This window comes from Mobula birostris, chromosome 8 (assembly GCF_030028105.1).
Source record: "Mobula birostris isolate sMobBir1 chromosome 8, sMobBir1.hap1, whole genome shotgun sequence".
In the NCBI taxonomy this organism is placed as follows: Eukaryota; Metazoa; Chordata; class Chondrichthyes; order Myliobatiformes; family Myliobatidae; genus Mobula; species Mobula birostris.
This window is the reverse complement of record NC_092377.1, coordinates 2,582,795-2,610,579: the sequence shown is the minus strand read 5'-3', so window position 1 is coordinate 2,610,579 and position 27,785 is coordinate 2,582,795. Positions and strand designations below refer to the sequence as shown.

Genomic DNA, 27,785 nt, shown 5'->3' with positions numbered 1-27,785 from the left:
CCACATCCTGTGATGCCTTGATACCACTTGTTGCCGGAGTCTCTGGCGAGGGAGACGGCGCGAGGCAAACGAAGTAGGGGAACTGGACGCTGCTGGGACACCCCCTTTTTCACAGAGGATCACCCAGGCCAGAAATGGAACACCAGACAAGCTTTAAACAAAAAGTATTGCCTCATTACCTGAAGGTGATAACGGAGGTTGTGACGCTGGACGACATTGTCAGCAAGTGCAGTGATCGGGAGCTCAGCGGGGTAGAGAGCAGGCTGAGGACAGTGGTGACGACAGCTCACACCGAGATCCAAAAGGCAGTAGCGGAGGGAGGGAAGGTCCAGGACGAGGTGAACGAGGCCATCAGAGATGCGACGGAGGAGAAGAGGAAGGTTCAGCAGGAGATGGAGAATAAGAGGAAGCAGCTGCTGGAGGTGGGAAACCAGCTCGTCACCCTGGAGACTAAGAAAGACAAGAAGCAAGCCGAACTGAAGAGGGTTCAGGCGACGATTCTGCAAAAAGAAGAAGCCCAGGAAGCTGAAAACGCCCGTCAGGCAGAGAAGGAAACATTACGCAATGTGGGATTTGGCCTGCTCATCCTGCCCTTTGTTGGTGAGTCACAAATTTCTAAACCATTCCCCTCGGGATAACCCAACACCCAATCCCCGCTCTGCGCCTTTCCAGCCGCGGCCCAATGCACGTCGAGGAACATCACCTCATCTCCCCAAGTGCTCTTTCCAACCCTTGGGGCTCCGCGTTAAAGTCAACAAGATGAGGCGTCACCTCAGCCGCTCCAAATTGTTCCTCCTCCCAACCACATCAGATGAATCGGTCCCAGGTCCCACTGACTCGCATCGCTCCTCACTGCCCCTGCTCATCACCAATCTATCAACCTCTCTTAAAAATACTCTCAGGCTCCACTTCCACTGAGGGGGAGACATTCTGAGGCCTACCACCCCCTGAGGGAAACCAGTGATCTCATCTCCGTCTTAAGTGGGTGATTCATTTCGAGTGAGATGGCAGACAGCATATTTGGGAGCAGGACACAATCTGCTGAAGGAGCTCGGTGGGCCAGGCAGCATTGAGACCGGGGAAATTGGCTGTCCACCTGCTTGACATGTTGAGCTCGTTCAGCACAGCACATCGGACATGGAACAGTATGTCCACAGAACCCTTCGGCCCACAATGTTATGCCAAACTTTAACGTACGCTAAGATATATCTACCCTTCTCTTGCACAGTCTTCTATTTCTCTCTCACCTGTGTCCCTATCCAGGAGTTTCTACCTGCCTTTAATGTACCCGCCTCTACCACCACCCTGGCAGGGTGTTCCACACACCCACCACTCTCTGTGTGACAGGCCTACCTCCGATATCCCCCACTACATTTTCCTCCAAAAACTATAAAATTATGTCCTGTTGTATCTGCCACTCTCTGCCCTTGGAAAAGTCTCTGACTGTCCACTTGATTTATGCCAGTGAACACTTTAGACTCCTCCATCAAGTCACCTCTCGTCCTCCTTCACTCCAGAGAGAAAAGCCCCAGCTTGCTTAACCTGGCCTCATAAGACACGCTCTCTAATCCAGGCAGTATTGTGGTAAGTCTCCTTTGCACAGTCCCTAAGGCTCCCACATCCTTCCTATCATGAGGCAGCCAAAGCTGAACACAATACTCTAAGTGTGGTCTAACCTGAGTTTTACACAGTTGCAATATTAACTCTTGGCTCCTGAACTCAATCTATCGACTAATGAAGGCCAACACACTATACGCCTTCTTAAGCATGCTATCAACCTGCACAGCAGCTTTGGGGATCTACGGATGTGGATTCCATGATCTCTGTTCCTCCGTACTTCCAAGAATCCTGCCATTAACCCTATTTTCTGCCTCCCAAAATTCAACCTTCACACTTTTCTGGGTTGAATTCCACCCAGACTTCAATCTCAGCCCAGCTCATCCTCCTGTCAATGCTTCAATGTAACCTACTCTGTCCACAACATCACCAAACTTCCTGTCATCTCTAAACTTACAAACCCACTATTTCACTTCCACATCCAAGTTACTTTAAAAAAACACAAAAGAACAGGATTCCCAGAACAGATTCCTGAGGAACACCCCAGGTCACCGAATCCCAGGCAGAATACACTCCATCTACCACCACTGCCTGTGGGCAAGCCAGTTCTGAATCCACACAGCCAAGTTTCTCTGGATAAGAACATAAGGAATAGGAGCAGCAGTTGGCCATCTGGCCTGTCGAGCCTGCTCCACCATTCAATAAGATCATGGCTGATCTGGACACGGACTCATCTCCACCTACCCGCCTTCTCCCCATAACCCTTAATTCCCCTACAATGCAAAAATCTATCCAACCTTATCTTAAATATATTTACTGAGGTAGTCTGCACTGCTTTATTGGGCAGAGAATTCCACAGATTCACCACTCTCTGGGAAAAGCAGTTCTTCTTCATCTCCGTCCTAAATCTACTCCCCTGAATCTTGAGGCTATGTCCCCTAGTTCTAGTCTCACCCACCAGTGGAAACATCTTTCCTGCCTCCATCTTATCTATCTCTTTAATAATGTTATATCTTTCTATAAGATCTCCTTAGTGGTTCTTTGTTGCTTTTTAACGTTTTCCCCATATTCCAGTTTTCCAATACTCTTGGTGACTTTATACACATGAGCTTTTAGTTTGATGCCATCCTTTACTTCCATGGCTGGCTCTTCCCACCCTTAACTGCTTTTAACTGGAATATACTTTTGTTGAGCACCGTGGAAAATCTCTTCGAAAGTCTTCCACTGTTCCACCATACAGTCTGTATTACTAGTCTAGCCTATCCAACTCCTCCCTCATCCTGTTGTAGTCTCCCTCGTTCAGGCATCCTCTTGGTTTTAGATCCCTCCATTTGTATGAGAAACTCATTCATACTGTGGTTACTCTTTCCAAGAGGTTCCTGAACAACAAGATTGCTAATTTTACCTGTCTCATTTCACAGGACTAGATCCAAGATAGCACATTCAGTAACATACTGTCCAAAAAAGCTATCACATTTGTATTTTATGAATTCCACTTCAAGAATGCCTTGACCAACTTGATTCACCCAATCTATGTGCAAGTCAAAGTCTCCCATGATAACTGCTGTTCCATTCTTAAATGCCTCAGATATTTCTGTTCATTACCTGTGCCACTGTAATGCTATTATTCAATGGTCGATAGACAACTCCCACCCATGATTTTTTTCCCTTTACTATTCCTAATCTCTAACCAGATGGATTCAACATTCTGCTCCTTAGATCTTATATCATCCCTCATTATCGCCCTGATCTCATCGTTAATTAAGAGCGCTACCCCACCTCCCTTACCTTCCTGCCTATCCTTCCATATTACCTGATATCCTTGGATATTTAACTCCCAATCCTCTCCACCCTGTAACCACGTCTCTGTAATGGCCACTAAATCATACCCCTCTGTATTGATTTGTGCCACAAGTTCACCGACCTTGTTTCGAATACTATGGGCATTCGGACAAAGTGCCCTCACACTCATTGTGCTTTTAAAATCTTGTAATCTTTGTCTCTTTTGCACTTGACTTTTCTTTACTCCACTCTTATATTTCCCTTTTTTAACTTTTGCTTTTACTTTATCTTTATCCAAACTTTTCTCGTTTACTTTATCCAGATTTCTCCAATCTGTTGAACCCACCTCCCTACTGTTTAGTTTGAAGCCCTATCCGCAGCCCTAGTTACGTGATTCACCAGGATCCAGCTCCCATCATGGAACACCTCCCTCCTTCCCAATACTGGTTCCAATTTCCCATTAGTTCAGACCCACTTCTCCCACACCAATCCTTGAGCCACACATTTAACTCTCTAATCTTTTTAACCTTTTGCCAATTTGCATGTGGCTCAGGTAGTAATCGAGAGATTGTCACCTTTTTGGTTCTGCTTTTTAACTTAGGCCCGAGTTGCTCAAATTCCCTCAGCAGAGCCTCTTTCCTCATTCTACCCAAGTCATTGGTAACCAATGGACCACGAAAACTGGATCATACCCCTCCCACTGCAAATTTCTCTGCAGGTCAGATAAGATATCCCGAACCTGGGCACCAGGCAGGCATCACAGCCTTCGGAACACTCTATCCTTGTGACAGAGAAATCTGTCTATTCTCTGACTATACTATCCCCAATTATCACTACATTTCTCTTCTCTCCCCACTCTTGAATGGCTCCCTGAACCACAGTGCCACAGCTAAGTTGTTCATCCTTCCTACAGCCCCACTCTCATCCATGCAGGGAGCAAGAATCTTAGACCTGTTGGACAAACTCAAAGGCTGAGACTCCTAACCGCATCACTTGCAGTCAGATCCTCTTGTCCCTGACCACAGACTAAATCTGAAGCAACTAATCTAATGGGTGTGACTACCTCCTGAACCAGGGAGTCCAGGTAACTGTCCCCATTCCTGATGGGTCGTAGAGTTTGAAGCTTAGATCCTAGGCTCCCCAACTTTCTGAATGAGCCTACCACAGGGACCCTTATCAAATAGAGACCTAGAGACATAGAAAGTACAGTAGAGAGAGAGAGGCCTTTCAGCCAACCTACTCCCATCGACCTGCACCTGGACCATAGACATCCATACTTCTCTGAAACTTTGAAATCGAGCTCGCATGCATCACCTGCGCTGGGAGCTCATTCTGTGCTCTCACCACACTCTGAGTCAAATTTCCCCTCATGTTCTTCTTAAACTTTTCACCTTTCACCCTAAACCCATGAACACTAGTTGTAGTCCCATCCAACCTCAGTGAAAAATGTCTGCTTGCATTTACCCTTTCTATACTCCTCATAATTTTGTACACTTCTACCAAATCTCCTCTCGATCTTCTACATTCCAAGGAATAAAGTCCTAACTTAGTCAACCTTTCCTTATGCCTCAGGTCCTCCAGTCCGGCTACATTCTTCTTATAAATTTTCTCTGTACACTTTCAACCTTATTTACATCTTTCCTGTAGGTAGGTGACAGGAACTGCACACAATACTCCAAATTATTCTTCACTAATGGCTTCAACATACCAACCCATCCCCTTTACTCAATACTTGGATTTATGAAGGCCAATGTGCCAAAAACTTTCTTTGCAACCCTGTCTACCAGTGCTGCCACTTCTAATAAATTATGCACCTGTATTCCCGGCTGCCTTTGTTCTACCACACTCCTCAGTGCCCTCTTGTTCACTGTGTTAGACCTACCCTGGTATACACTTGTCTGCATTTACATTCTATCTGCCATTTTTCAGCCCATTTTTCCAGCTGGTCCAGATCCCTCTGCAAGCCTTGATAGCCTTGGAGGAACCCAGCAGGCCAGGCAGCATCTATGGAAAAAAGTACAGTCGACAAACAGTTTCGGCCCAAAACGTCGACTGTACTTTTTTCCATAGATGCTGCCTGGCCTGCTGAGTTCCTTCAGCATTTTGTGTGTGTTGCTTGGATTTCCAGCATCTGCAGATTTCCTCTAGTCCATGATAGCATTCTTCTCTGTCCACCACACTCACATACTGTCGTCCACAAATTTGCTGATCCAGCTAACCACATTATCATCCAGATTATTGATACAGATTTAAAACAGCAAAGGACCAGAACAGATCCCTACAGCACACCACTAGTCACAGGCCTCCAGTCAGAGAGGCAACTATCAACTGCCACTCTCTGGCCTCTCCCACAAAGCCAATGTCTAATCCAATTTACTACCTCATCCTGAATACTGAGCAACTGAACTCTCTCAACCAACCTCACATGTGGGGCTTCGTCAAATGCCTTGCTAAAGTCTATGCAGACAACATCTACTGCCTTGCCTTCATCAACTTTCCTGGTAACTTGCTTGAAAAACTTCATAAAATTGGTTAGGCACGACTTACCACACATGAAGCCATAAACTCACCAGCTGATAATTTTCTGGTTTATGTTTGGAGCCTTTTTCAAACAACGGAATCACATTGGCTATTCTCCAATCCTCTGGTACCTCACTTGTCACGAAGGATAATTTAAGTATCTCTGCTCGGGCTCCTGCAGTTTCTGCACTTGCCTCCCATAGGTTTGAGAGAACGCCTTATCAAGCCTATGGGTATTTATCCAACCCAATTTGCCTCAAGGCAGCAAACACCTTCTCTTCTGTAATCTGTATAGGACCCATGGCCTCGCTGCTGCTCCTTCACTTCAGAACACTCTGTGTCTGTCTCCCAAGTAAAAACAGATGCAAAAGATCCTTTTGGCATGAAGCCAAAAGCCATCTCCTTTAGCTCCATACATAGATTACCATTTTGTTATGTTACTTTCGTTTAAACGTACCGTGGGTTAACGGTAAAGAATCATATTCTGGAAGAATTAGAGAACTTTTATTTACAGTAATAGACAAACACGTCTTAACCCAGTCACGTGCTGGAACATTCTGGCAATCCTACGCATGCTCAATCCTCCGTCCAATCATGTACTGGCACATCATTGCACATGACATCACCACATCTTCCTTTCCTTAAAAAGAAAAACAATTAACAACATTAATCAAAACACATTTATATCAGATAACTGAAACTCTGAAGTTGGCTCTTTCTTAAACCCTTTGCAATTCTTTCTTAACACGGCTCCCTCCTCTGTTTGGACCATGTATGGTCTGGTCTGTGTCCATGTGTTCCTTTTATCTTGTACCCTCACTTTCTCTCCTTGTCCTTCAGACAAACGTCTCCTTAGATCAGTCAATTCACATTCCACTTTTATTTGTAATGAAATATGAATCTTCTTTTCTTCATCTAATTCTTTCATTAACTGTGTCATCTCTTTTCTATGCTGAGACCTCATCATTTCAATAATACTTCTCAATTCCTTCACTTGTGCTTTCACTTCTTCCTTATACCGTGCCCACTGTGAGCGTTCTTGCTCTAGACGGTGATGAAACTGAATCTCATATTCTCTCAGTGTCTCTTTCATTATCACTTGCATTGAAGCAATCTCCTCCTGCCATTGCTTTTTCACATCATCAATTGCCTCCTGCTTGGTCGTCTCGGACACTGCAGCTACTGCTTTTATATTCTCCATGTCAGCATTTGCCTCCATGAGCTGGACCTGCAGTCGAGTTACATCACCTTCTGCCGACTGTAATAGTCACAGTCATACTTTATTGATCCTGGGGGAAATTGGTTTTCGTTACAGTTGCACCATAAATAATTAAATAGTAATAAAACCATAAATAATGCAACATTCTGTCACTTCAGCTTTGTGTCACTATCCAAGACAAAAATTCTTTTCACCAAATTAAGCCTTTCACAGGCAGATACACCCAGAACTGACTGTACATTTTTTGGCACAACCACAAATGAAAGCGTCTGCACAACATCTTTGTGTGATAGCTTTGCCATGCATGTTCCTTTAACTGAAATGTCTGCACCTGAATACCCAGTCACTTTTATATTTGTCTGATGTAACTTCAGTCTTGCCTCTTGGCTTTAAAGCATTAAACTCAGATTCTGCAAGAACATTTACTTGCGCTCCAGTATGACATTTAAACAGAGTATTGTTTTGGTTCACTTGCAATGGAATAGTCCAGTCATTCTTACTTTGTTTATTTTCACAAAGCACATCTTGATAAAATTCCTCACGTTCATCTTCAAGCACAGAATTTACTTGTTTCATTTTATCTTCCTTCTTTCTACTTTTACAACAGCGTGGAAAACAATTAATCTTACTGCAACCATTGCAAATTTTGCCATATGCGGGACACTGATTTGGACGATGTTCTCACGCACAGCGATCACATGACTTTTCTTTTCCAATGCTGTCTTGCTCTCTGTTGGTTTTGTTAATGTATTATTATATTTCTTGATGTATTTGTGCTTTTTACAGCGTTTGCATTGCAGTTTTCGACAAAAAGCTCTTCAGCCTGCAACGTCACGGTCTCAGAAGCTTTGCAAAGTGCCAAAGCTTTGTCCAAATTTAAATCTTGCTCTCTCACCAGCCTTTCTCTCAGCACATTATCTCGAATGCCACAAACGAGTCTATCTTTAATGAGAGAGTCCATGAGCAATCCAAACTCGCACTACGCTTTCATATCATCAATTGCCTCCTGTTTTGTCATCTCGGACACTGCAGCCACTGCTTTTATATCCTCCATGTCAGCATTTGCCTCCATGAGCTGGACCTGCAGTCGAGTTACCTCACCTTCTGCCGACTGTGATGCAACATACTGATCAATTGTTTCAGCGGCTCTCTGCGCACGTGAAGAATTTATATCGCTCATACGTTAAATTACGCTAAGGTATACAAAATACTTCAAATCTGTCCATTATCAACTTTAACTTGAAATTATCTCCATCTTCAAAGACAAAATTATTATATACCTCTACTGCGTCATTCCCGATTACATGGAGCAGAAGCGCAGCTTTGTTTTTTTCCGATTTTTCTTCATAATCGATCGCTGATAAGTACAGTTCAAACTGTTGCTTGAATATCCTCCAATTCTCAGCTACATTGCCAGTCAGCTGAAACTTTGGTGGGGGTTGTAAACCTTCCATTTTACCGTTTACAGTTTGAACTTTTTTCTTCTCTTTTTTTTCGATTATCTTCGATTCTCCTTTATTATTCTTCCAGAACCACTTCTGACACCATGTTATGTTACTTCTGTTTAAACGTACCGTGGGTTGACAATAAAGAATCATATTCTGGAAGAATTGGAGAACTTTTATTTACAGTAATAAACAAACACGTCTTAACCCAGCCACGTGCTGGAACATTCTGGCAATCCTGCGCATGCTCAGTGCTCCGTCCAATCATGTACTGGCACATCATTGCATGTGATATCACCACATCTACCAGAGGACCAATTTTATCTTTTACAATCCTTTTGCTCTTAACATATCTGTAGCATCCCTTAGCATTCTCCTTCACCGTGTTGGAGAGGGCAACCTCATGCCTTCTTTTAGCCCTCCTGATTTTCTTCTGAAGTGTTCTCTTGCATTTTATACTGCATACGTACCTCATTTGTTCCCACCTGCCTATCCTTAAACACCTTACTAAAATAGATGTACACCGCATCCACCTTCGTCAATCAGGGCTTATGAAGCATGACTGGCCTCCCACAAAGCTATGCTCACTACCCCAATCAGACCATGTGTCTCCAAATGCTGATAAACCCTGTCTGTAAGAATCTTTTCCATTAATTTGCCCACCTCTGAAGAAAGACTCAATAGTCTATTATTCCCAACTCCCTTTCTTGAACAGAGGAATAACATTTACACTACTACACTGTGAAGGCTTCGAGGGATTCCAGTCCTGAAGAAGTTGAATTCTTCTCTTTGACAGGTGTTCAGTGAAACTGTCTCTCGCTACTGCTCCGAGATCTCTGACTCTTCACAACTTTCCAGCTCTTCTCCCCACCCCTTCCCCCTCTTTCTCCCGGTTTCACCTACCACCCACAACCTTGTATTTCTTCCTCCCCTCCCACACCTTCTTACTCTGACTTCTCATCTCTTTTTCCAGTCCTGATGAAGGGTGTCAGCCTGAAATTTCAACTGTTTATTCCTCTCCATAGATGCTGCCTGAGCTGCTGAGTTCCTCCAGCATTTTGTGTGTGTTGTCAAGTATATCCGTCTATTTTACACCCTTCTCACAAATGTCAAATGGTGAGTACAGAAGTAAAGTATTCACTAAGGACATCCCCAATCTCCTCCAACTTGTTAAAACACCAAACACAGCACTGTACAGAACAGTACAGGCCCATCGGCCCATGATGTTATGCTGACTTTCTAACCTACTCAAAGATCAATCTAACCCTTCCCTCCACATCGCCCTCCATTTTTCCTTCATCCATCTCTGATTGGCCCTACCCTCACTCTAGTCACCCTCATGTTCTTCCCATATGTGTAGCACGTATTGGGGTTTCCCATAATCCTACTCACCAAGGCCTTCTAACCTCTTCTAGCTCTCCTAGGACGATTCTTAAGCGCTTCCTGGCTACCTTGTAGCTGTCTAGAGTCTTGTCTGATTTGGCTTCCTACACCTTAAGTAAGCTTCCTTCCTCCTGTTGACTAGATATTCCACATCTCTTATCAACCATGATTCCTTCACCCTGTCACCCTTTCCCTGCCTCACTGGGACAAACCTATCCTGAACCCATGCAAGTGCTCCATAAACAACCCCCACATTTCCATTCCACTTTTCCTTGAGTACATCTGTTTCAATTTATGCTCCCAACTTCCTGCATAATGGCATCATAATTAACTCTCTCTGAATGAAATACTTCCCACACTCTGCTCCTGTCCCTCTCTGAGGCTGTGGTAAAGGTCAGGGAGTTGTTGTCACTGTCCGTGAAATGCTCTCCCACTGAGGGATCTGACACCTGACCAGGTTCATTACCAAGTACCAGATCCATAAGGCCTCTTCTCCATTCAGCCTGTCTATATATTGTGTCAGGAATCCTCCCTGGACACACCTAACAAATTCCACCCCTTCCTAACGGAGTTGTACAGCAGAAACACAGGCTCTTCAGCCCACTGTGCCTATCCCATCTGCCTGCATTAATTACATCTCCCTCCAAACCCTGGTCATTCAAGTACCTGTCCAAATGTTACCCCGCAAACAACAGGAATTCTGCAGATGCTGGAAATTCAAGCAACACACATCAAAGTTGCTGGTGAACGCAGCAGGCCAGGCAGCATCCCTAGGAAGAGGTACGGTCGGCGTTTCAGGCCGAGACCCAAAGGTTACAAATGTTACCCCTCCTGCAGCTCATCCCACCTACCATCTGCTCTTGGTGTGAAAGCATACTTTCTCAGGTTCACCTGAAACGTCCACGTTCCCAGCTTAAACCAATACCCTCAACTTTTGGACCCCGAATCACGCAAAATGGACTGGCTGTCTTCCTCATCTTTGCCTCTCTTAATTTGACATGCCTTTATCATAACATCTCTTGGCCTCCTGTGCTCCAGGGAATTCAGTATTCCAGTGGAGTAAAGGAAGTTACAGAGGCGGGAGAGGAGCTGGCCAAACTTCATTGGAAAGGGACACTAGCAGGTATGATGGCACAGCAGCAATGGCCAGAGTTTCTGGGAGCAATTTAGAAGGTGCAGGATTGATACATTCCAAAGAAGAGGAATTCTAAGGTCAGGGTGACATAACCGTGGCTGGCAAGGGAAGTCAAAGCCAACTTAAAAGCCACAGAGAGGGTATATAATACAGCAAAAATTAGTGGGAAGTTATAGGCTTGGGAAGCTTTTAAAAACCAACAGAAGGCAACTAAAAAAGCCATAAAGAAGGAAAAGATGAAATACGAGGTAAGATAGCTAATAATATTAAAGAAAATACCAAAGGTTCCTTCAAATATATAAAGAGTAAAAGAGAGATGGGAGTAGATATTGGACCACTGGAAAATGATGCTGGAGAAATAGTAATGGGGAACAAGGAAATGGCAGATGAACTGAATAAGTATTTTGTACCAGGCTTCAGTGTGAAAAGATCTAGCAGAGTGCCAGAAGTTCAAGGGTATCAGGGAGCAGAAGTGAGTGAAGTTACTACTAGAAGGGAGAAAGAAAGTGCTTGGTCACCTGGACCAGATAGGGTACACCCCAGCGCCCCGAATGAGATGGCTGAAGAGATTGTGGAGGCAGCAGTAATGATCTATCAAGAATTAATATATTCAGGCATGGTTCCAGATGACTGGCAAATTACAAATGTCACTCCACTCTTTCAGATGGGAGAGAGGCAGAAGAAAGGAAATTATAGGCCAGTTAATCTGACCTGAGTGGTTCAAAAGGTGTTGGAGATGATTACTAAGGATGAGGTTTCAGGGTACTTGGAGGCATATGATAAAATAGGCTAAAGTCAGATTGGCTTCCACAAGGAAAAATCTTGCCTGACAAATCTACTGGAATTCTTTACGTAAATAACAAGCAATATAGACAAAGGAAAATTGGTGGATATTGTATACTTAGATTTCCAGAAAGCCTTTGACTAAATGCTGCACATGAGGCTGCTTGGCATGGAAAGATACTAGCATGGATAAAGCAGTCACTGATTAGTAGGAGGCAAAGAGAGGGAATACAGGGAGGCTGCTGGTAATCAGTGGTATTCCACAGGTCTGTTTTGAGACCTTTTCTTTTGACGTTATATTTCAATGATTTGAATGACAGAATTAATGTATTGTGGCCGAGTTTGCAGATGATACAAAGATAGATTAAGGGACAGGTCATGTTGAACATAGAATAGTACAGCACAGTACAGGCCCTTCGGCCCACAATGTTGTGCCGACCCTCAAACCCTGCCTCCCATATATGCCCCCACCTTAGATTCCTCCATATACCTGTCTAGTAGTCTCTTAAACTTCACTAGTGTATCTGCCTCCACCACTGACTCAGGCAGTGCATTCCACGCACCAACCACTCTCTGAGTGAAAAACCCTCCTCTAATATCCCCCTTGAACTTCTCACCCTTTACCTTAAAGCCATGTCCGCTTGTATTGAGCAGTGGTGCCCTGGGGAAGAGGCGCTGGCTATCCACTCTATCTATTCCTCTTATTATCTTGTACACCTCTATCATGTCTCCTCTCATCCTCCTTCTCTCCAAAGAGTAAAGCCCTAGCTCCCATACTCTCTGATCCTAATACATACTTTCTAGACCAGGCAGCATCCTGGTAAATCTCCTCTGTACCCTTTCCAATGCTTTCACATCCTTCCAATAGTGAGGCGACCAGAACTGGACACAGTACTCCAAGTGTGGCCTAACCAGAGTTTTATAGAGATGCATCATTACATTGCGACTCTTAAACTCTATCCCTCGACTTATGAAAGCTAACACCCCATAAGCTTTCTTAACTACCCTATCCACCCGTGAGGCAACTTTCAGGGATCTGTGGACATGTACCCCCAGATCCCTCTGCTCCTCCACACTACCAAGTATCCTGCCATTTACTTTGTACTCTGCCTTGGAGTTCGTCCTTCCAAAGTGTACCACCTCACACTTCTCCGGGTTGAACTCCATCTGCCACTTCTCAGCCCACTTCTGCATCCTATCAATGTCTCTCTGCAATCTTTGACAATCCTCTACACTATCCACAACACCACCAACCTTTGTGTCTTCTGCAAACTTGCCAACCCACCCTTCTACCCCCTCATCCAGGTCGTTAATAAAAATCACGAAAAGTAGAGGTCCCAGAACAGATCCTTGTGGGACACCACTAGTCACAATCCTCCAATCTGAATGTACTTCCTCCACCACGACCCTCTGCCTTCTGCAGGCAAGCCAATTCTGAATCCAGCTGGCCAAACCTCCCTGGATCCCATGCCTTCTAACTTTCTGAATAAGCCTACCATGTGGAACCTTGTCAAGTGCCTTACTAAAATCCATATAGATCACATCCACTGCACTACCCTCATCTATATGCCTGGTCACCTCCTCAAAGAACTCTATCAGGCTTGTTAGACATGATCTGCCCTTCACAAAGCCATGCTGACTGTCCCTGATCAGACCATGATTCTCTAAATGCCTATAGATCCTATCTCTAAGAATCTTTTCCAACAGCTTTCCCACCACAGACGTAAGGCTCACTGGTCTATAATTACCCGGACTATCCCTACTACCTTTTTTGAACAAGGGAACAACATTCGCCTCCCTCCAATCCTCCGGTACCATTCCCGTGGACAACGAGGACATAAAGATCCTAGCCAGAGGCCCAGCAATCTCTTCTCTCACCTCGTGGAGCAGCCTGGGGAATATTCTGTCAGGCCCCGGGGACTTATCTGTCCTAATGTATTTTAACAATTCCAACATCTCCTCTCCCTTAATATCAACATGCTCCAGAACATCAACCTCACTCATATTGTCCTCACCATCATCAAGTTCCCTCTCATTGGTGAATACCGAAGAGAAGTATTCATTGAGGACCTCGTTCACTTCCACAGCCTCCAGGCACATCTTCCCACCTTTATCTCTAATCGGTCCTACCTTCACTCCTGTCATCCTCTTTTCCTTCACATAATTGAAGAATGCCTTGGGGTTTTCCTTTACCCTACTCGCCAAGGTCTTCTCATGCCCCCTTCTTGCTCTTCTCAGCCCCCTCTTAAGCTCCTTTCTTGCTTCCCTAAGTTCCTCAATAGACCCATCTGATCCTTGCTTCCTAAACCTCATGTATGCTGCCTTCTTCCACTTGACTAGATTTTCCACCTCACTTGTCACCCATGGTTCCTTCACCACACCATTCTTTATCTTTCTCACCGGGACAAATTTATCCCTTGCATCCCGCAAGAGATCTCTAAACATCGACCACATGTCCATAGTACATTTCCCTGCAAAAACATCATCCCAATTCACACCCGCAAGTTCTAGCCTTATAGCCTCATAATTTGCCTTTCCCCAATTAAAAATGTTCCTGTCCTCTTCAATTCTATCCTTTTCCATGATAATTATAAAGGCCAGGGAGCGGTGGTCACTGTCCCCCAGATGCTCACCCACTGAGAGATCTGTGACCTGACCCGGTTCATTACCTAGTACTAGATCTAGTATGGCATTCCCCCTGGTCGGCCTGTCCACATACAGTGTTGAGGAAGCAAAGAGACTACAGAAGAGCTTAAACGTATTAGAAGAATTGGCGATGAAATGGAAGATGGAATACAGTGTCGGGAAGTGTATGGATGCTCTTTGGTAGAAGAAATAAAAGTGTTTTCTAAATGGAGAGAAAAGATCTGAGGTGCAAAGAGACTTGGGAATCCTCATGCAAGATTCATTAAAGATTATTTTGCAGTTTGGGTCTGTGGTGAGGAAGGTAAATGTGTTGTTAGCTTTCATTTCGAGGAGTAGAATATAAAAGCAAGGATGTAATGTTGAGACTTTATGAAGCACTGGTGAGGCCTCTCTTGGAGTACTGTGAGCAGTCTTGGGCCGCTTATCCAAGAAAGGATGTGCTGAAACTGGAGAGGGTTCAAAGGAGGTTCACAATAACAATTCTAGGATTGAATGGCTTGTCATATGAAGAGTGTTTGATGGCTCTGGGCCAGTAGTCACAGGAATACAGAAGAATGAGGGGTGACCTCATTGAAACCTATCGAATGGTGAAAGGCCTCGACAGAGTGGAAGTGGAGAGTATGTTTCCTTTGGTGGGAGAGCCGAAGAACAGAGGATACAGCCTCGATACAGAGGAATGTCCATTTGGGACAGAGGTGAGAAAGAATTTGTTGAACCAGAGAGTGGGGAACCTGTGAAATTCATTGCCACAGGCAGCTGAGAAGGCCAAGTCTTTACGTATATTTAAGGCAGAGGTTTGATTGGTCAGGGCATGAAGGGTTATGGGAGAAGGCAGGCAGTAGGTGCTGAGAGGGAAATGGATCAGCCATGATCAAATGGTGGAGCAGACTCCATGGGCCAAATGGAGTAATTGTGCTCCTATATCTTATGGTCTTAAATCAGTCCCATCCGGTCCTATCACTCCTCATATCTCAGGCTTTGAGTCCCAGCAACTATCTTTTAGAGTCATGAGGTCATTGTGCACTACAGCACAGAAACAGGCCCTTCAGCCCATTTAGGCTGTGCTGAGCCATTAATCTGCCTAAACCCATTGACCTGCACCTGGGCCATATCCCTCCATGCCCTCCCTTCCATGTACTTAACCAAATTTCTCTTAAATGTTAAAATCAGACCACATCCACCACTTGCACTGGCAGCTTGTCCACACTCCCATCACCCTCTGAGGGACGAAGTTCCCCCTCATATCCCCTTAAACATATCACCTTTCACCCTTAACCCATGACTGCCCGTTCTAGTTTCACCCTATCTCAGTGGAAAAATCCTGCTTGCATTTACCCTGTCTATATCCCACACCATTGTGCATATCTCTATCACATCTCCCCTCGTTCCCTTGCATTCCAGGGAATGAAGCCTTAACCTATTCAGCCTTTCCCTGTAACTCAAGTCCTGGCACCACCTTGTAAATTGTCTCTGGACTCTCTCAATCTTACTGACATCTTTCCTGTAGCTAGGTGACTAGAACGCATCTTCTGTCTATTAATCACATCCTTCCCACAGAGCTGTGACCAGAACTGAACACAGTTCTCCGGCTGCAACCTAAATGATGTTCTGCACTGCTGCAACGCAACATCCCATCCCATCTCCCACCCTCAGTGCCACAGCTGACGAAGGCACCTTCTCTGCCACCCTGTCTACATGGGTTGTCACCTTCAGGGCACTCTGCTCTTGTACTCTTAATTCTCTCTGTCGCACAACAGTCCCCACGTACCTACCGTTCATTGTGCAAATCCTACCCTTATTTAACTTCCCTTTGACCAGGGGAGGTGATGTGAGAGAGGTGCACAGGATGATAAGAAGCATAGACAGAGACATTTTTCCCAGGGTGGAAATGGCTAATGTAAGGGGGCATCGTTTGAAGGCAATTGGATGAAAGTATAGGAGGGGTGTCAGAGGTAGTGTTTGTTTTTTTTTTATATACACAGAGTGGGGGATGCGTGTTGGGGTGGTGGTAGAGACAGACCCACTTGGGACTTCTAAGAGAGACATGAGTGAAAGGAAAATGGAGGCTATGTGGGAGGGAAGGGTTAGACGGATCTTGGATAGGTTAAAAGGTCCACACAACATGGTGGGCCGAAGGGCCTGTACTGTGTTGTTTGACGTTCATTGTAAAATACATAACTTGTCTGAGTTAAATTCCATCTGCTGATCCGTGGCTCATGTTCCCAGTGGATGTAGAGACTATAGTAACCTCAGACCAGCCCACCACCAGCTGTGCCAACACAATGGCATCAAGAATGGTATTACAGAGTCCAGCCCACCACCAGCTGTGCCAACACAATGGCATCGAGAGTGGTATTATAGAGTCCAGCCCACCACCCACTGTGCCAGGGACAATGGCATCAAGAGTGGTATTACAGATGAGAAACAGTAGTGGAGCCTGCACCAACCCCTGTGGCACACCGAGCTGGCAGGACTCCAGTCTGAACCACACCATCACTACCACCCTCTGCCTCTGGTTGTCTCCCAGTGCCCACATCACCCTGGATCCTATGTGATCACACTTTCTAGTCCACTCATTTCTGGTCTCCTCGCCAATGAAATTGCCAAAGAACTCTGGCACAGACACGATTTTCAGATTCCCCACAGGAACGGTGCACTCACACTCTCTACCCCGAAGAATCAGCCTGATCCCAGGACAACTTCACAACAGGGGAGGGCATCCATGGGATGGTTGTCTGAGGTGGGAGATATTGGTAATGGGGGAAAGAGTCCATGTGATGTGGGTGGGGAGAGTCGGTGATGCAGGACAGTGTCTGTGGGCTGTGGGAGGGGATTCAGTGGGTGGGGGTGTCGGTAATGGGGAGAGTGTCTGTGAGCTGTGGGAGGGGATTCAGTGGGTGGGGGTGTGGGTAATGGGGGAGAGTGTCTGTTAGTTCTGGGTAGACTGCCTGGACAGTTGGTGACAGGGAGAGTGTGTGAGAGTTCTGGGTAGACTGCCTGGAGAGGGCGTAGGCTGCAGTGACACACCCGGAGTCCGTCAGCAGTTCTGTCCATCTGAAGGAACAGATACTGTGTGTTCAGCACTGCGGTGGACACCAAGGCTACAGAAAACACACCAACTTCCTGTGTGTTTCCACATTGCACACCAGCACGGTTACCACCCAGAAATACAGGCCCAGTGCAGATACACAAACTGCAGCCCAGATACACAGACCCCAGCCCAGAGACATTCCAGCCACCATCTGGTTTCTGAACACTCCATGAACTGATGAACTTTCCTATCTTTTTGCACCACTCACTGATTTGTTATATGTAATTTCTGTAACTTGTATTCATTCTCCTGTACCGCACTGTACTGCTGCCACAACACATTTCATCACATACACCAGCGATAATTAACTTGATTCTGATTCGGATTCTGAAAGCAGATGACACTGGCAGTCCCAGCACAGAGACACTGACATTCCCAGTGTGGAAACCTTGACAGTCCCAGTGCAGAGACACTGACAATCTCAGTGTAGAGACACTGGCGGTCCCAGCAGAGATTCTGGTCCCAACGTGGAGACACTGGTCCCAGTGCAGACACTGGCGGTCCCAGCAGAGATTCTGGTCCCAACGTGTAGACACTGGTCCCAGTGCAGAGTTGCAGGTGGTCACAGCATGGAGGCACAGACTACTGTGAGGATACACATCCTAACTACAGTTCCTCCGGACTGCCTCCGTTAAGAATTCTATCCTCTCTCCAAGTTCCTCCTGATCCCACAATGAGACATTTTGTGCAGGACCCTCCAGAATGTCTTCGACTCGTAGTGCCCACGCCATCATTGCCAACAGCATCCCTCACATCCAGCCTCTCACCCTCTGCTCTCCTCCTGGACAAGACAGGAGCAGAGCTTCTCCCCACCCCCAGTCCTCTCGCCCTTACCGCCGATCCTCGCGAGACTCTGCCAGCAGTCATACCTTCCCCTCCCCTTCCTCCCCGACATTCTGCAGCTTCTCCAGTCTTTTCCCCAGCTCCCTCCGTTTAGCCCTTCCCTCTCCCTCCTCCTCACATTCCAGGGCCACTGACAGCTCTTCCCAGAGTCTCGTCGACTCCCCACGTACCAGAGGACAACATCCCTACTCCCACAGCCATCTCTCCCGAGTACCCTTCTCATCCCCCCAGCCTGCTCGGGGGCTGTCTACTGGGTTGTGCACCAGAGCCAGCGGTACAATTATTTCACACACAAAATGCTGGAGGAGCTCAGTGGTCAGGCAGCATCTGCCAAAACGAAAACACTGTTGGAAGTTTTGGGCCGAGACCCTTTATCAGGATTGGAAAGGAAGGGGTAAGATACCAGAATAAATAGCTGGGGGGAGGGGAGGGAGGTGAAGGAGTATAGCTGGAAAGTGATAGATGAAGACAGGTGGGTGGGAAAGATAAAGGGCTCTGGAGAAATGAATCTAATAGGACAGCAGTGTGGATCATGTGAGAAGGGAAGGAGGAGGGACACCGGAGGGAGGTGATAGGCAGGTGAGGGGAAGTGCTGAGAGGCCAGAGTGACAAATTGAAGAAGAGGAAAGGGGGAGGGGCAAAGAGAGAATGAAAAAGGAAGTAGTGTACTGGAAATGACATTAAACAATCACAAATGCTGAATTCCTTGATAAATTATCACACTCGCAGACGATGTGCGTACTCAGAATTCACACAGCAGCCTCCTCGACAACAGGGAAAAGAAGCGTAGACCGTGTGACCAGTTTGGGGAGCACTCCAGATTCAATCTGCAGTGGTGACCCTGAGGTTCCCGTTTCCTGTCTCTAACTTCCAGTCTGACCTCCCAGTGTGGCCTCCTCCACTTTTCTGACAAATGATGTAATGTTGAATTTGTATAAGGCATTGATAAGGCCAAATCTGGAGTATTGTGTACAGTTCTGGTCACCGAATTATAGGAAAGATGTCAATAAAATTAAGAGAGTACAGAGGAGGTTTACTAAAATGTTGCCTGGGTTTCATCTCCCAAGTTACAGAGAAAGGTTGAACAAGTTAGGTCTTTATTCTTTGGAGCGTAGAAGGTTAAGGGGAGACTTGATAGAGGTGTTTAAAATTATGAGGGGGATTGATAGAGTTGACGTGGTTAGACTTTTTCCATTGAGAGTGGGGAAGATTCAAACAAGAGGGCATGGGTTGAGAATTACAGGACAAAAGTTTAGGGGTAACATGAGGGGGAACTTCTTTACTCAGAGAGTGGTAGTTGTGTGGAATGAGCTTGCAGCAGAAGTGGTTGAAGCAGGTTCCATGTTGTAGTTTAAAGTTAAATTGGATAGATATATGGACAGGGAAGGAATCGAGGGTTATGGGCTGAGTGCAGGTCAGTGGGAATAGGATAGGGTAAGAGTTCGACACGGACTAGAAGGACCAAGATGGCCTGTTTCCGTGCTGTAATGGTTATATGGTTATACTGAAAGGCCGAGAGAGAGTAGATGTGGAGAGGATTTTTCCTGTTCTGGGGGAGTCTAGGACCAGAGGGCACAGCCTCAGAATAGAGGGATGTCCATTTAGAACAGAGATGAGGAGGAATTTCTTTAGGTAGAGGGTGGTGAATCTGTGGCTTTCTTTGCTACTGAAAGCTGCGGAGGGCAAGTCTGTATGTATATTGTCTTTACTATAACAGGTCTGATTACCTTTAAGACAGAGATTGATAGATTGATCAGGGCATGAAGGGTTAAGGGCGGAAGGCAGGAGATTGTGGCTGAGAGGGAAATGGATCAGTCATGATGAAATGGCAGGGCAGACTTGATGGGCCGAATGGCCGAATTCTGCTCCCATGTCTTATGGTCTTGTGATCTTTTGGCCTTATAGTTTAACACTGGAGGAGCAGCATCTCATCAGCTTTTGGATCAGTACATCGATGTCAGGGGTAGGTGAGACTTGAATTAGAGAGTGAAAAGTGAAATGTTTAAAGGGAACCTGAAGAGGAACTTTGTCACTCAGAGGTCTGGTGAGAGTGTGGAACGAGCTACCGGTGGAAGTGGGTTCAGGCTCAACATTTAAGAGAAATTGGACAGATACCGTACATAATGGGAGGGTTATGGAGGGCCGTGGCCTCGGTTTGGGTTGATGGGACTAGGCGGAAGAACAGCTTGACAGTAGATGAGCTGAAAGGTCTGATTTTATGCTGTAATGGCCTATGCTCGGTCCTCAATACTGAATTCAACAACAGAAGATGAAAGGAGGAGCTGGCAGTGGCCAATCAGCCCATCTAGACTGTCCCCTTCATTGCTAATGGCTGATGTGGATTAACAGATTCTTATTCAATTGTGTGACCCTTCACCCCACCCCTCGCTTTTCAGGAATCCATCAACCTCGGCATTAATGATAACCAGACCCCCCGCTTTGATCACCACTGCTCCTTGAAGAAAGATATAAAGGCTGATCATCCCTTCAGCGAAAAAATAATGCTGCTTTGTCTTAAGTGGTTCATAGTTTATTTTTAACCAGTGACAATAGTTCCCAGTTCTCCCGCAAGAGGAAACGCTCTCTCCACATTACACATGATTCTGTCAGTTGCTGTCTACTCTTCTACCCTCAAGCAGATACAGGCCCAGTCTGCCTGACCTGCCATAGACTACAGCACAGAAACAGGCCTTTTGGCCCATCTAGTCTGTGCCAATCTACCAAGGTTTTTCAAATGCTCCGCCTCTGGCCTCTGCTCAAACTGCTGCTCGACGAGCCCCTTTCCACTGGTAGGGGTTGTGACAGGCCCTAAGATCCAAGGTCATCACTCAGTGTGGCTTTCTGTTGAGTCTGATATTATCTTCAGTCTTTTATAGTTCTTCACGAGGTGCTGTGTTCAGATGGTTTGAAATGCCAGGACAGTTTTTCTCTCCTCAGAAGCTGCCTGACCTGTTGACTGTTTGCAGAGAGCCTTGTTTCCATATCAAACTTACAACACTGGAGGAGGTCAAGCATAAAGCAGCATCTGATGAGGGAAACCTTCACCTCAGTCTCACATGAGGCATCGACCATCCCCCTGCCTCCACAGATTCTGCTCGACCTGTTCCGTTCCTCCGGTGGTTAGTTTGATGGTCTGGATTCCGGAGCCTGCAGCCTCTTCCCTCTCCATCTGGCAGGTTCTTTCACTTTTTAAGATGACACAGGCCGCAGCCCAGGGACACAAGCAGACACAGATCACAGTTATAGAGAAAAGTTCAGCACAGAAACAGGCCCTTCGGCCCATCTACTCCATGTCAAAACCATTGAAAATGCCTAGTCTCATCAACCTGCACCACTTGTGCTGTCAGCTCCTCCCACCCTCTCATGACTTTCTGAGAGAAGGGTTCCTCCTCTTCCCCTTAAACTTGTCACCTTTCACCCTTAACCCATGACCTCTGGTTGTATTCCCACCAAACCTTTGAGGAAAAAGCCCGCCTACATTTACCCTGTCTATACCACTCATAATTTTCTACACCTCTATCAAATATCCTCTCAGTCATCTACATTCTGAGGAATGAGGTTCTAACCTACTCAGTCTTTCCTTATAACTCGGGTCCTCCAGACCTGGCAACATCCTTGTAAATTTTCCCTGTACTCTTTCAACCTTGTTCACATCTTTCCTGTAGGTAGGTGACCAAAACTGCACATAATACTCCAAATTAAACCTCACTAATGTCTTATACGACTTCAACATAACATCCCGTCTCCTGTACTCAGTACTTTGATTTATGTAGGCCAATGTGCCAAAAGCCTTCTTTACGATCCTATCAGCCTGAGACGCCACTGTGAGGAATTATGGACCAGTATTCCCAGATCCCTTTGTTCTACCACACTCCTCAGTGCCCTACTATTCACTGTGTAAGACTTGGTCCTACCAAAGTGCAAATCCTAACACTTGTCTGTATTAAGTTCCACCTGCCAGTTTTCAGCCCATTTTTCCAGCTGGAGCAGATCCCTTTGCGAGCCAGGACAGCTGTACCGTTCGGCTAGGCCTTCCAATATAAAGAAACAAATGACAGCAAATTCAGAGTGGATCACATTATTAATGCATTTATTATTTTACTTGCAAGGGGAAATGTACTTCCAGCCAAGTTTCATCTGGAAATAGAGCTCCAATCTTCTGTTTCAACCCAAGTACTTTGATACTTTTTCTTGCAAAGAACAGTGATTAGGTTGAACATTACATTCCTCTGTGACCTTCATCCTCATCTCATTCTCACATTTGAGCTTTAGAAGCTCCATCCTGTTTTCCCTGCTATCAAGACATTGCTTCTGCTCATAAAACAAATTGCCTGTCATCAAAGAAAATAGTTTGCTCCCATATAACACAATCACACTTGTTCTCACCCAAACCAGCATAGCACTATGGATTTCATAGACCTTATTTTGTTACATTACATTTTACAAAAGTTACAAACTCATAAAGAATTCACAGTTACAAATATATTTCCACATTCCCTCCTTATTGTCATTTCATAACAACACCATAATAATCAAAAACATAATTATTAAGGTATGAGTACAGTAATCAAAATGATCTTGAATATTCAAATAATGATACAGTCTCAGAACTTTAATTAAACAAAATCCCCTTTTCCAAGTCTGGATCAACAGGTAGTACCTATTTTCAATATACAGTACCTAGACCTACACGACACATAAATCACAAAAGAATAACAGTGATGATTATAATTATACCAATGATTATATCAGAACGTAGGATAGTCACTCACCAATCGCTTCCTGGAGTGTCTTAATTGTGAAACTGTCCTCTCACTTTCTTAATCTTTTCGATGGCCTCTCAGATATGATCCATTTTTCAGCCCATTTTTTCCAGATCCCCCTGGAAGCTCTGATAGTCTTCCTTACACCACCAGTCTTGGTGTCATCCACAAATTTGCTGATCCAGTTAACGACATTATCATGCAGATCATTGATATAGATGACAAAGAAGATCGGACACAGCACTGATCCCTGTGGCACGCCACTGCCAGGCCTCCAGTCAGAGAGGCAACTGTCAATGACCACTCTCTGGCTTCTCCCACAGAGCCAGTTTACTACCTCATCTTGAATGCTGAGCGACTGAACCTCCTTGATCAGCCTCTCATGCAGGAACCTGTCAAATGTCTTATGAAAATCCACTTAGACAACAATCACTGTCTTGCCTTCAACCACTTTCCTGGTAACTTCCTCAAAAACTCTATAAGATTGAATAGACATGACATCCCACACGAGTCCATACTGACTTTTCTTAGTCCATGACTATCCAAATACGAATAAATCTGCAGATATACAGGCCGCAGCGCAAATTCACAGACACGAGAGCAGATACAAAGGGATATTTAGAGCCACCAGTCATAGCTTCAGGATAAATGGTCACAGTCGATCACAAGACAGGCATCTCGGCCCTCTATGTCTTCTGAACTAATTATAGCATTAACTAGATGGGCTGAATGGTCCATTTCTGTGCTGTAGTGGAGGAGGGAGAAGATGAGGATGAGGATGAAGGTGAGGGTGAGCAGGGGAGGGGGAGGGGGAGCGTTTGAGAGCGGGGAGGGTGGGGGTGAGGGTCAGAAAGTCTGTCCCAGAGAGTGTGTGGAGATGTGGATAGGCAGACCCTCAGTTATCCACCTCCTTCCCTCCTCTAGGAATCCCCCTGGCTCTCGGTGCAACCAGGGAAATGAAACGCTCGAAGGAACTGATCTCCAAGGCCTCTGAAAGGTTGTCGACGATGAAGGTGGAACAGGACAGCGTGTGCCAGGAGCTAACCGAGTGCCAGGAGAAGGTGGAGGAGCTGAGGCTGAAGCAGCTGGAGGTGGACAGCCAGCTGAGGGGGAACGAGATGGATGTCCAGGTCAGGCAGGAACACATAACCCAGCTGTGTGCCAGCAGGATGAAGGTGTTCAACAGTATGGACCACCTGAAAGCCCTCCAGAGAGAGCTGGACGTGGTGTACGAGGATTGCGACCCAGATAACTACCCTGGGTTTAATCTGATTGGTCATCTCCAGAAACTCGTCTCCCTTGTCCAGGGACAAAGCTTTGGCCTTGAGTTGCTCGAAGACCCCCGGGTAATCAGCAAGCTCAGCCAACTCGATGGGAAGTGCCCGAATGGAGCACCGTCCCTCCCGGGGGTCTGAGAGCGACCACAAAGGGATGTGTGTGGGAGGTACTGACTCCCTGAAGGTACTGTAGGGCTCTCAGTGATATTAACTGCTATTAATGAAATGGCTTCTCTGCAGTGTTAAAATGAAATGGCTTTTCAGTAATGTTAACTGATGAGGTAAGATTCTCTGTAGCAGCATGTTTGGGTTATAATTAGTGATAATGGGACTTGTATTCACTTGCTAACCAATGGAAGAGATGTTACTCTTTCTGCTGTGTGAAAGCTGTTAGCTTGCGCGGGCTTGGGGGGTTTTTCAGCGAGGAACAACGAAGAGGAAGGACGTGCTGGACGCGCTCTGGTAGACCACCGTGGTTGGTCCCAGTCTGAGGGTCGAGGAGTTCGGAGGAGATTGAATGGTGGAGAGAAGACTCCGTTAATTGAGCTCCAACGGTTGTGCATGAATTGGTTGAACTCTGATAAGATTGGGGCCTTTTTCTTTTCCTTTAGTATTTGTATCTCTATTAACCACAGTCACATTAAGATTTATAAAGTGTAATCAGTTAATCGTACCTTGTGTGCTCTCTGATATTTTATGTGTGAGTCTGCACCAGGGTGCATTACACAGCATCTATGCAAACCTGAAACACGGTTTGGCGGGCGGACAGGGGTTCCCCTAGACATATGTGAGTCAATAGCCCTAAGCATTACAATACCTAAGGAAGCCACCAGTCCATAGCTTTATGCATCAATGTTACCAACTCATCACACAGAAACAGACCCTCCAGCCCAGCTTTACTGCTTACCTGCCTGCACTTGGACTGTAAGCATTCCTGCCTTTCCCATTCCAGTGTCAGTCCAAATATAGAAACCATAGAAACCACAGCACAGAAACAGGCCTTTTGGCCCTTCTTGGCTGTGCCGAACCATTTTCTGCCTAGTCCCACTGACCTGCACATGGACCATATCCCTCCATATACCTCCCATCCATGTATCTGTCCAATTTATTCTTAAATGTTAAAAAAGAACCCGCATTTACCACCTCGTCTGGCAGCTCATTCCATACTCCCACCACTCTCTGTGTGAAGAAGCCCCCCGCAATGTTCCCTTTAAACTTTTCTCCCCTCACCCTAAAACCATGTCCTCTGGTTTTTTTTCTCCCCTTGCCTCAGTGGAAAAAGCCTGCTTGCATTCACTCTATCTATACCCATCATAATTTTATATACCTCTATCAAATCTCCCCTCATTCTTCTACACTCCAGGGAATAAAGTCCCAACCTATTCAACCTTTCTCTGTAACTGAGTTTCTCAAGTCCCGGCAACATCCTTGTAAACCTTCTCTGCACTCTTTCAACCTTATTTATATCCTTCCTGTAATTTGGTGGCCAAAACTGAACACAATACTCCAGATTCGGCCTCACCAATGCCTTATACAACCTCATCATAACAATCCAGCTCTTATACTCAATACTTGGATTAATAAACGCCAATGTACCAAAAGCTCTCTTTACGACCCTATCTACCTGTGACGCCACTTTTAGGGAATTTTGTATCTGTATTCCAAGATCCCTCTGTTCCACTGCATTCCTCAGTGCCTTACCATTAACCCTGTATGTTCTACCTTGGTTTGTCCTTCCAACGTGCAATACCTCACACTTGTCAGTATTAAACTCCATCTGCCATTTTTTAGCCCATTTTTCCAGCTGGTCCAAGTCCCTCTGCAGACTCTGAAAACCTTCCTCACTGTCTACTACACCTCCAATCTTTGTATCATCAGCAAACTTGCTGATCCAATTTACCACATTATCATCCAGATCATTGATATAGATGACAAATAACAATGGACCCAGCACTGATCCCTGTGGCACACCACTAGTCACAGGCCTCCACTCAGAGAAGCAATTCTCTACTACCACTCTCTGGCTTCTTCCATCGAGCCAATGTCTAATCCAATTTACCACCTCTCCATGTATACCTAGCGACTGAATTTTCCTAACTAACCTCCCATGCGGGACCTTGTCAAAGGCCTTACTGAAGTCCATGTAGACAATATTCACTGCCTTCCCTTCATCCACTTTCCTGGTAACCTCCTCGAAAAACTCCAATAGATTGGTCAAACATGACCTACCACGCACAAAGCCATGTTGACTCTCCCTAATAAGTCCCAGTCTATCCAAATGCTTGTAGATTCTGTCTCTTAGTACTCCCTCTAATAACTTACCTACTACCAACGTTAAACTTACTGGCCTGTAATTTCCCGGATTACTTTTCAATCCTTTTTTAAACAACGGAACAACATGAGCCACTCTCCAATCCTCAGGCACCTCACCTGTAGACAGCGACATTTTAAATATTTCAGCCAGGGCCCCTGCAATTTCAACACTAGTCTCCTTCAAGGTCCGAGGGAACACCCTGTCAGGTCCCAGGGATTTATCCACTTTAACTTTCCTCAGGACAGCAAGGACCTCCTCCTTTTCGATCTGTACAGTTTCCATGATCTCACTACTTGTTTCCCTTGTCCTGGGTACTTTGTAGGCTAGTACCCAAAATAGAGCTGACTAGATTTACAACCTTCTGCAGCTTCTTTCAGTCCTGTGCAGTAGCACCCACTCCCCCATACCAGACAGTGATGCAGCCTATCAGAATGCTCTCCACAGTACAACTATAGAAGTTTTTGAGTGTATTTGTTGACATGCCAGATCTCTTCAAACTCCTAATGAAGTATAGACGCTATCTTGCCTTCTTTATAACTACATCAATATGTTGGGACCAGGTTATATCCTCAGAGAGCTTGACACCCAGCAACTTGAAACTGCTCACTCTCTCCACTTCTGATCCCTCTGAGGATTGGGTCTGTGTTCCTTCGTCTTACCCTTCCTGAAGTCCCCAATCAGCTCTTTCGTCTTACCGACGTTGAGTGCCAGGTTGTTGCTGCGGCACCACTCACCACTAATTTTAGTGGTACTCTTTGCTGCTCTACTGTGGGTCAATCCTCATCTATATTTCCTGATACTTTTCATATTTAAAGCAGCTGTCGATGGGAATCGTTAAGCCCTTGGTAAAGTTATTCTGCTTCTGAACCACAACTAAATGAAAGAAATTGATTCTCTTGCACTGCACGCTGTGTTTTTATTTATGTTAGGAACTATCTGTAATGAATAGCTATTCCATATTAAGATAAAAACATAGCTGTTTGAATCACTCAGCTGGTTAGTCAGTGAATGTGGAGAAAGTATCACT

At 45.5% G+C, this 27,785-nt stretch overlaps 1 protein-coding gene across 1 annotated transcript; it reads left to right on the top strand.

Annotated features, from left to right (window-relative positions):
• On the top strand, positions 1–25,117 carry LOC140201101 (uncharacterized). Its single transcript, XM_072264700.1, has 2 exons — positions 1–600; positions 24,092–25,117. The coding sequence occupies exons 1-2, from the start codon at positions 135–137 to the stop codon at positions 24,580–24,582; spliced, it is 957 nt and encodes a 318-aa protein (XP_072120801.1). The 5' UTR covers positions 1–134; the 3' UTR covers positions 24,583–25,117.
• Positions 25,118–27,785: the final 2,668 nt, after the last annotated feature.

What these genes read in the sequence shown, in the direction of transcription:
- LOC140201101 (XM_072264700.1), top strand. Translation starts at nt 135, where the DNA reads ATGGAACACCAGACAAGCTTTAAACAAAAAGTATTGCCTCATTACCTG. An exon ending in GCTCATCCTGCCCTTTGTTG is followed by an intron (nt 601 to 24,091) that starts GTGAGTCACAAA and finishes TCCCTCCTCTAG; the next exon opens with GAATCCCCCTGGCTCTCGGT.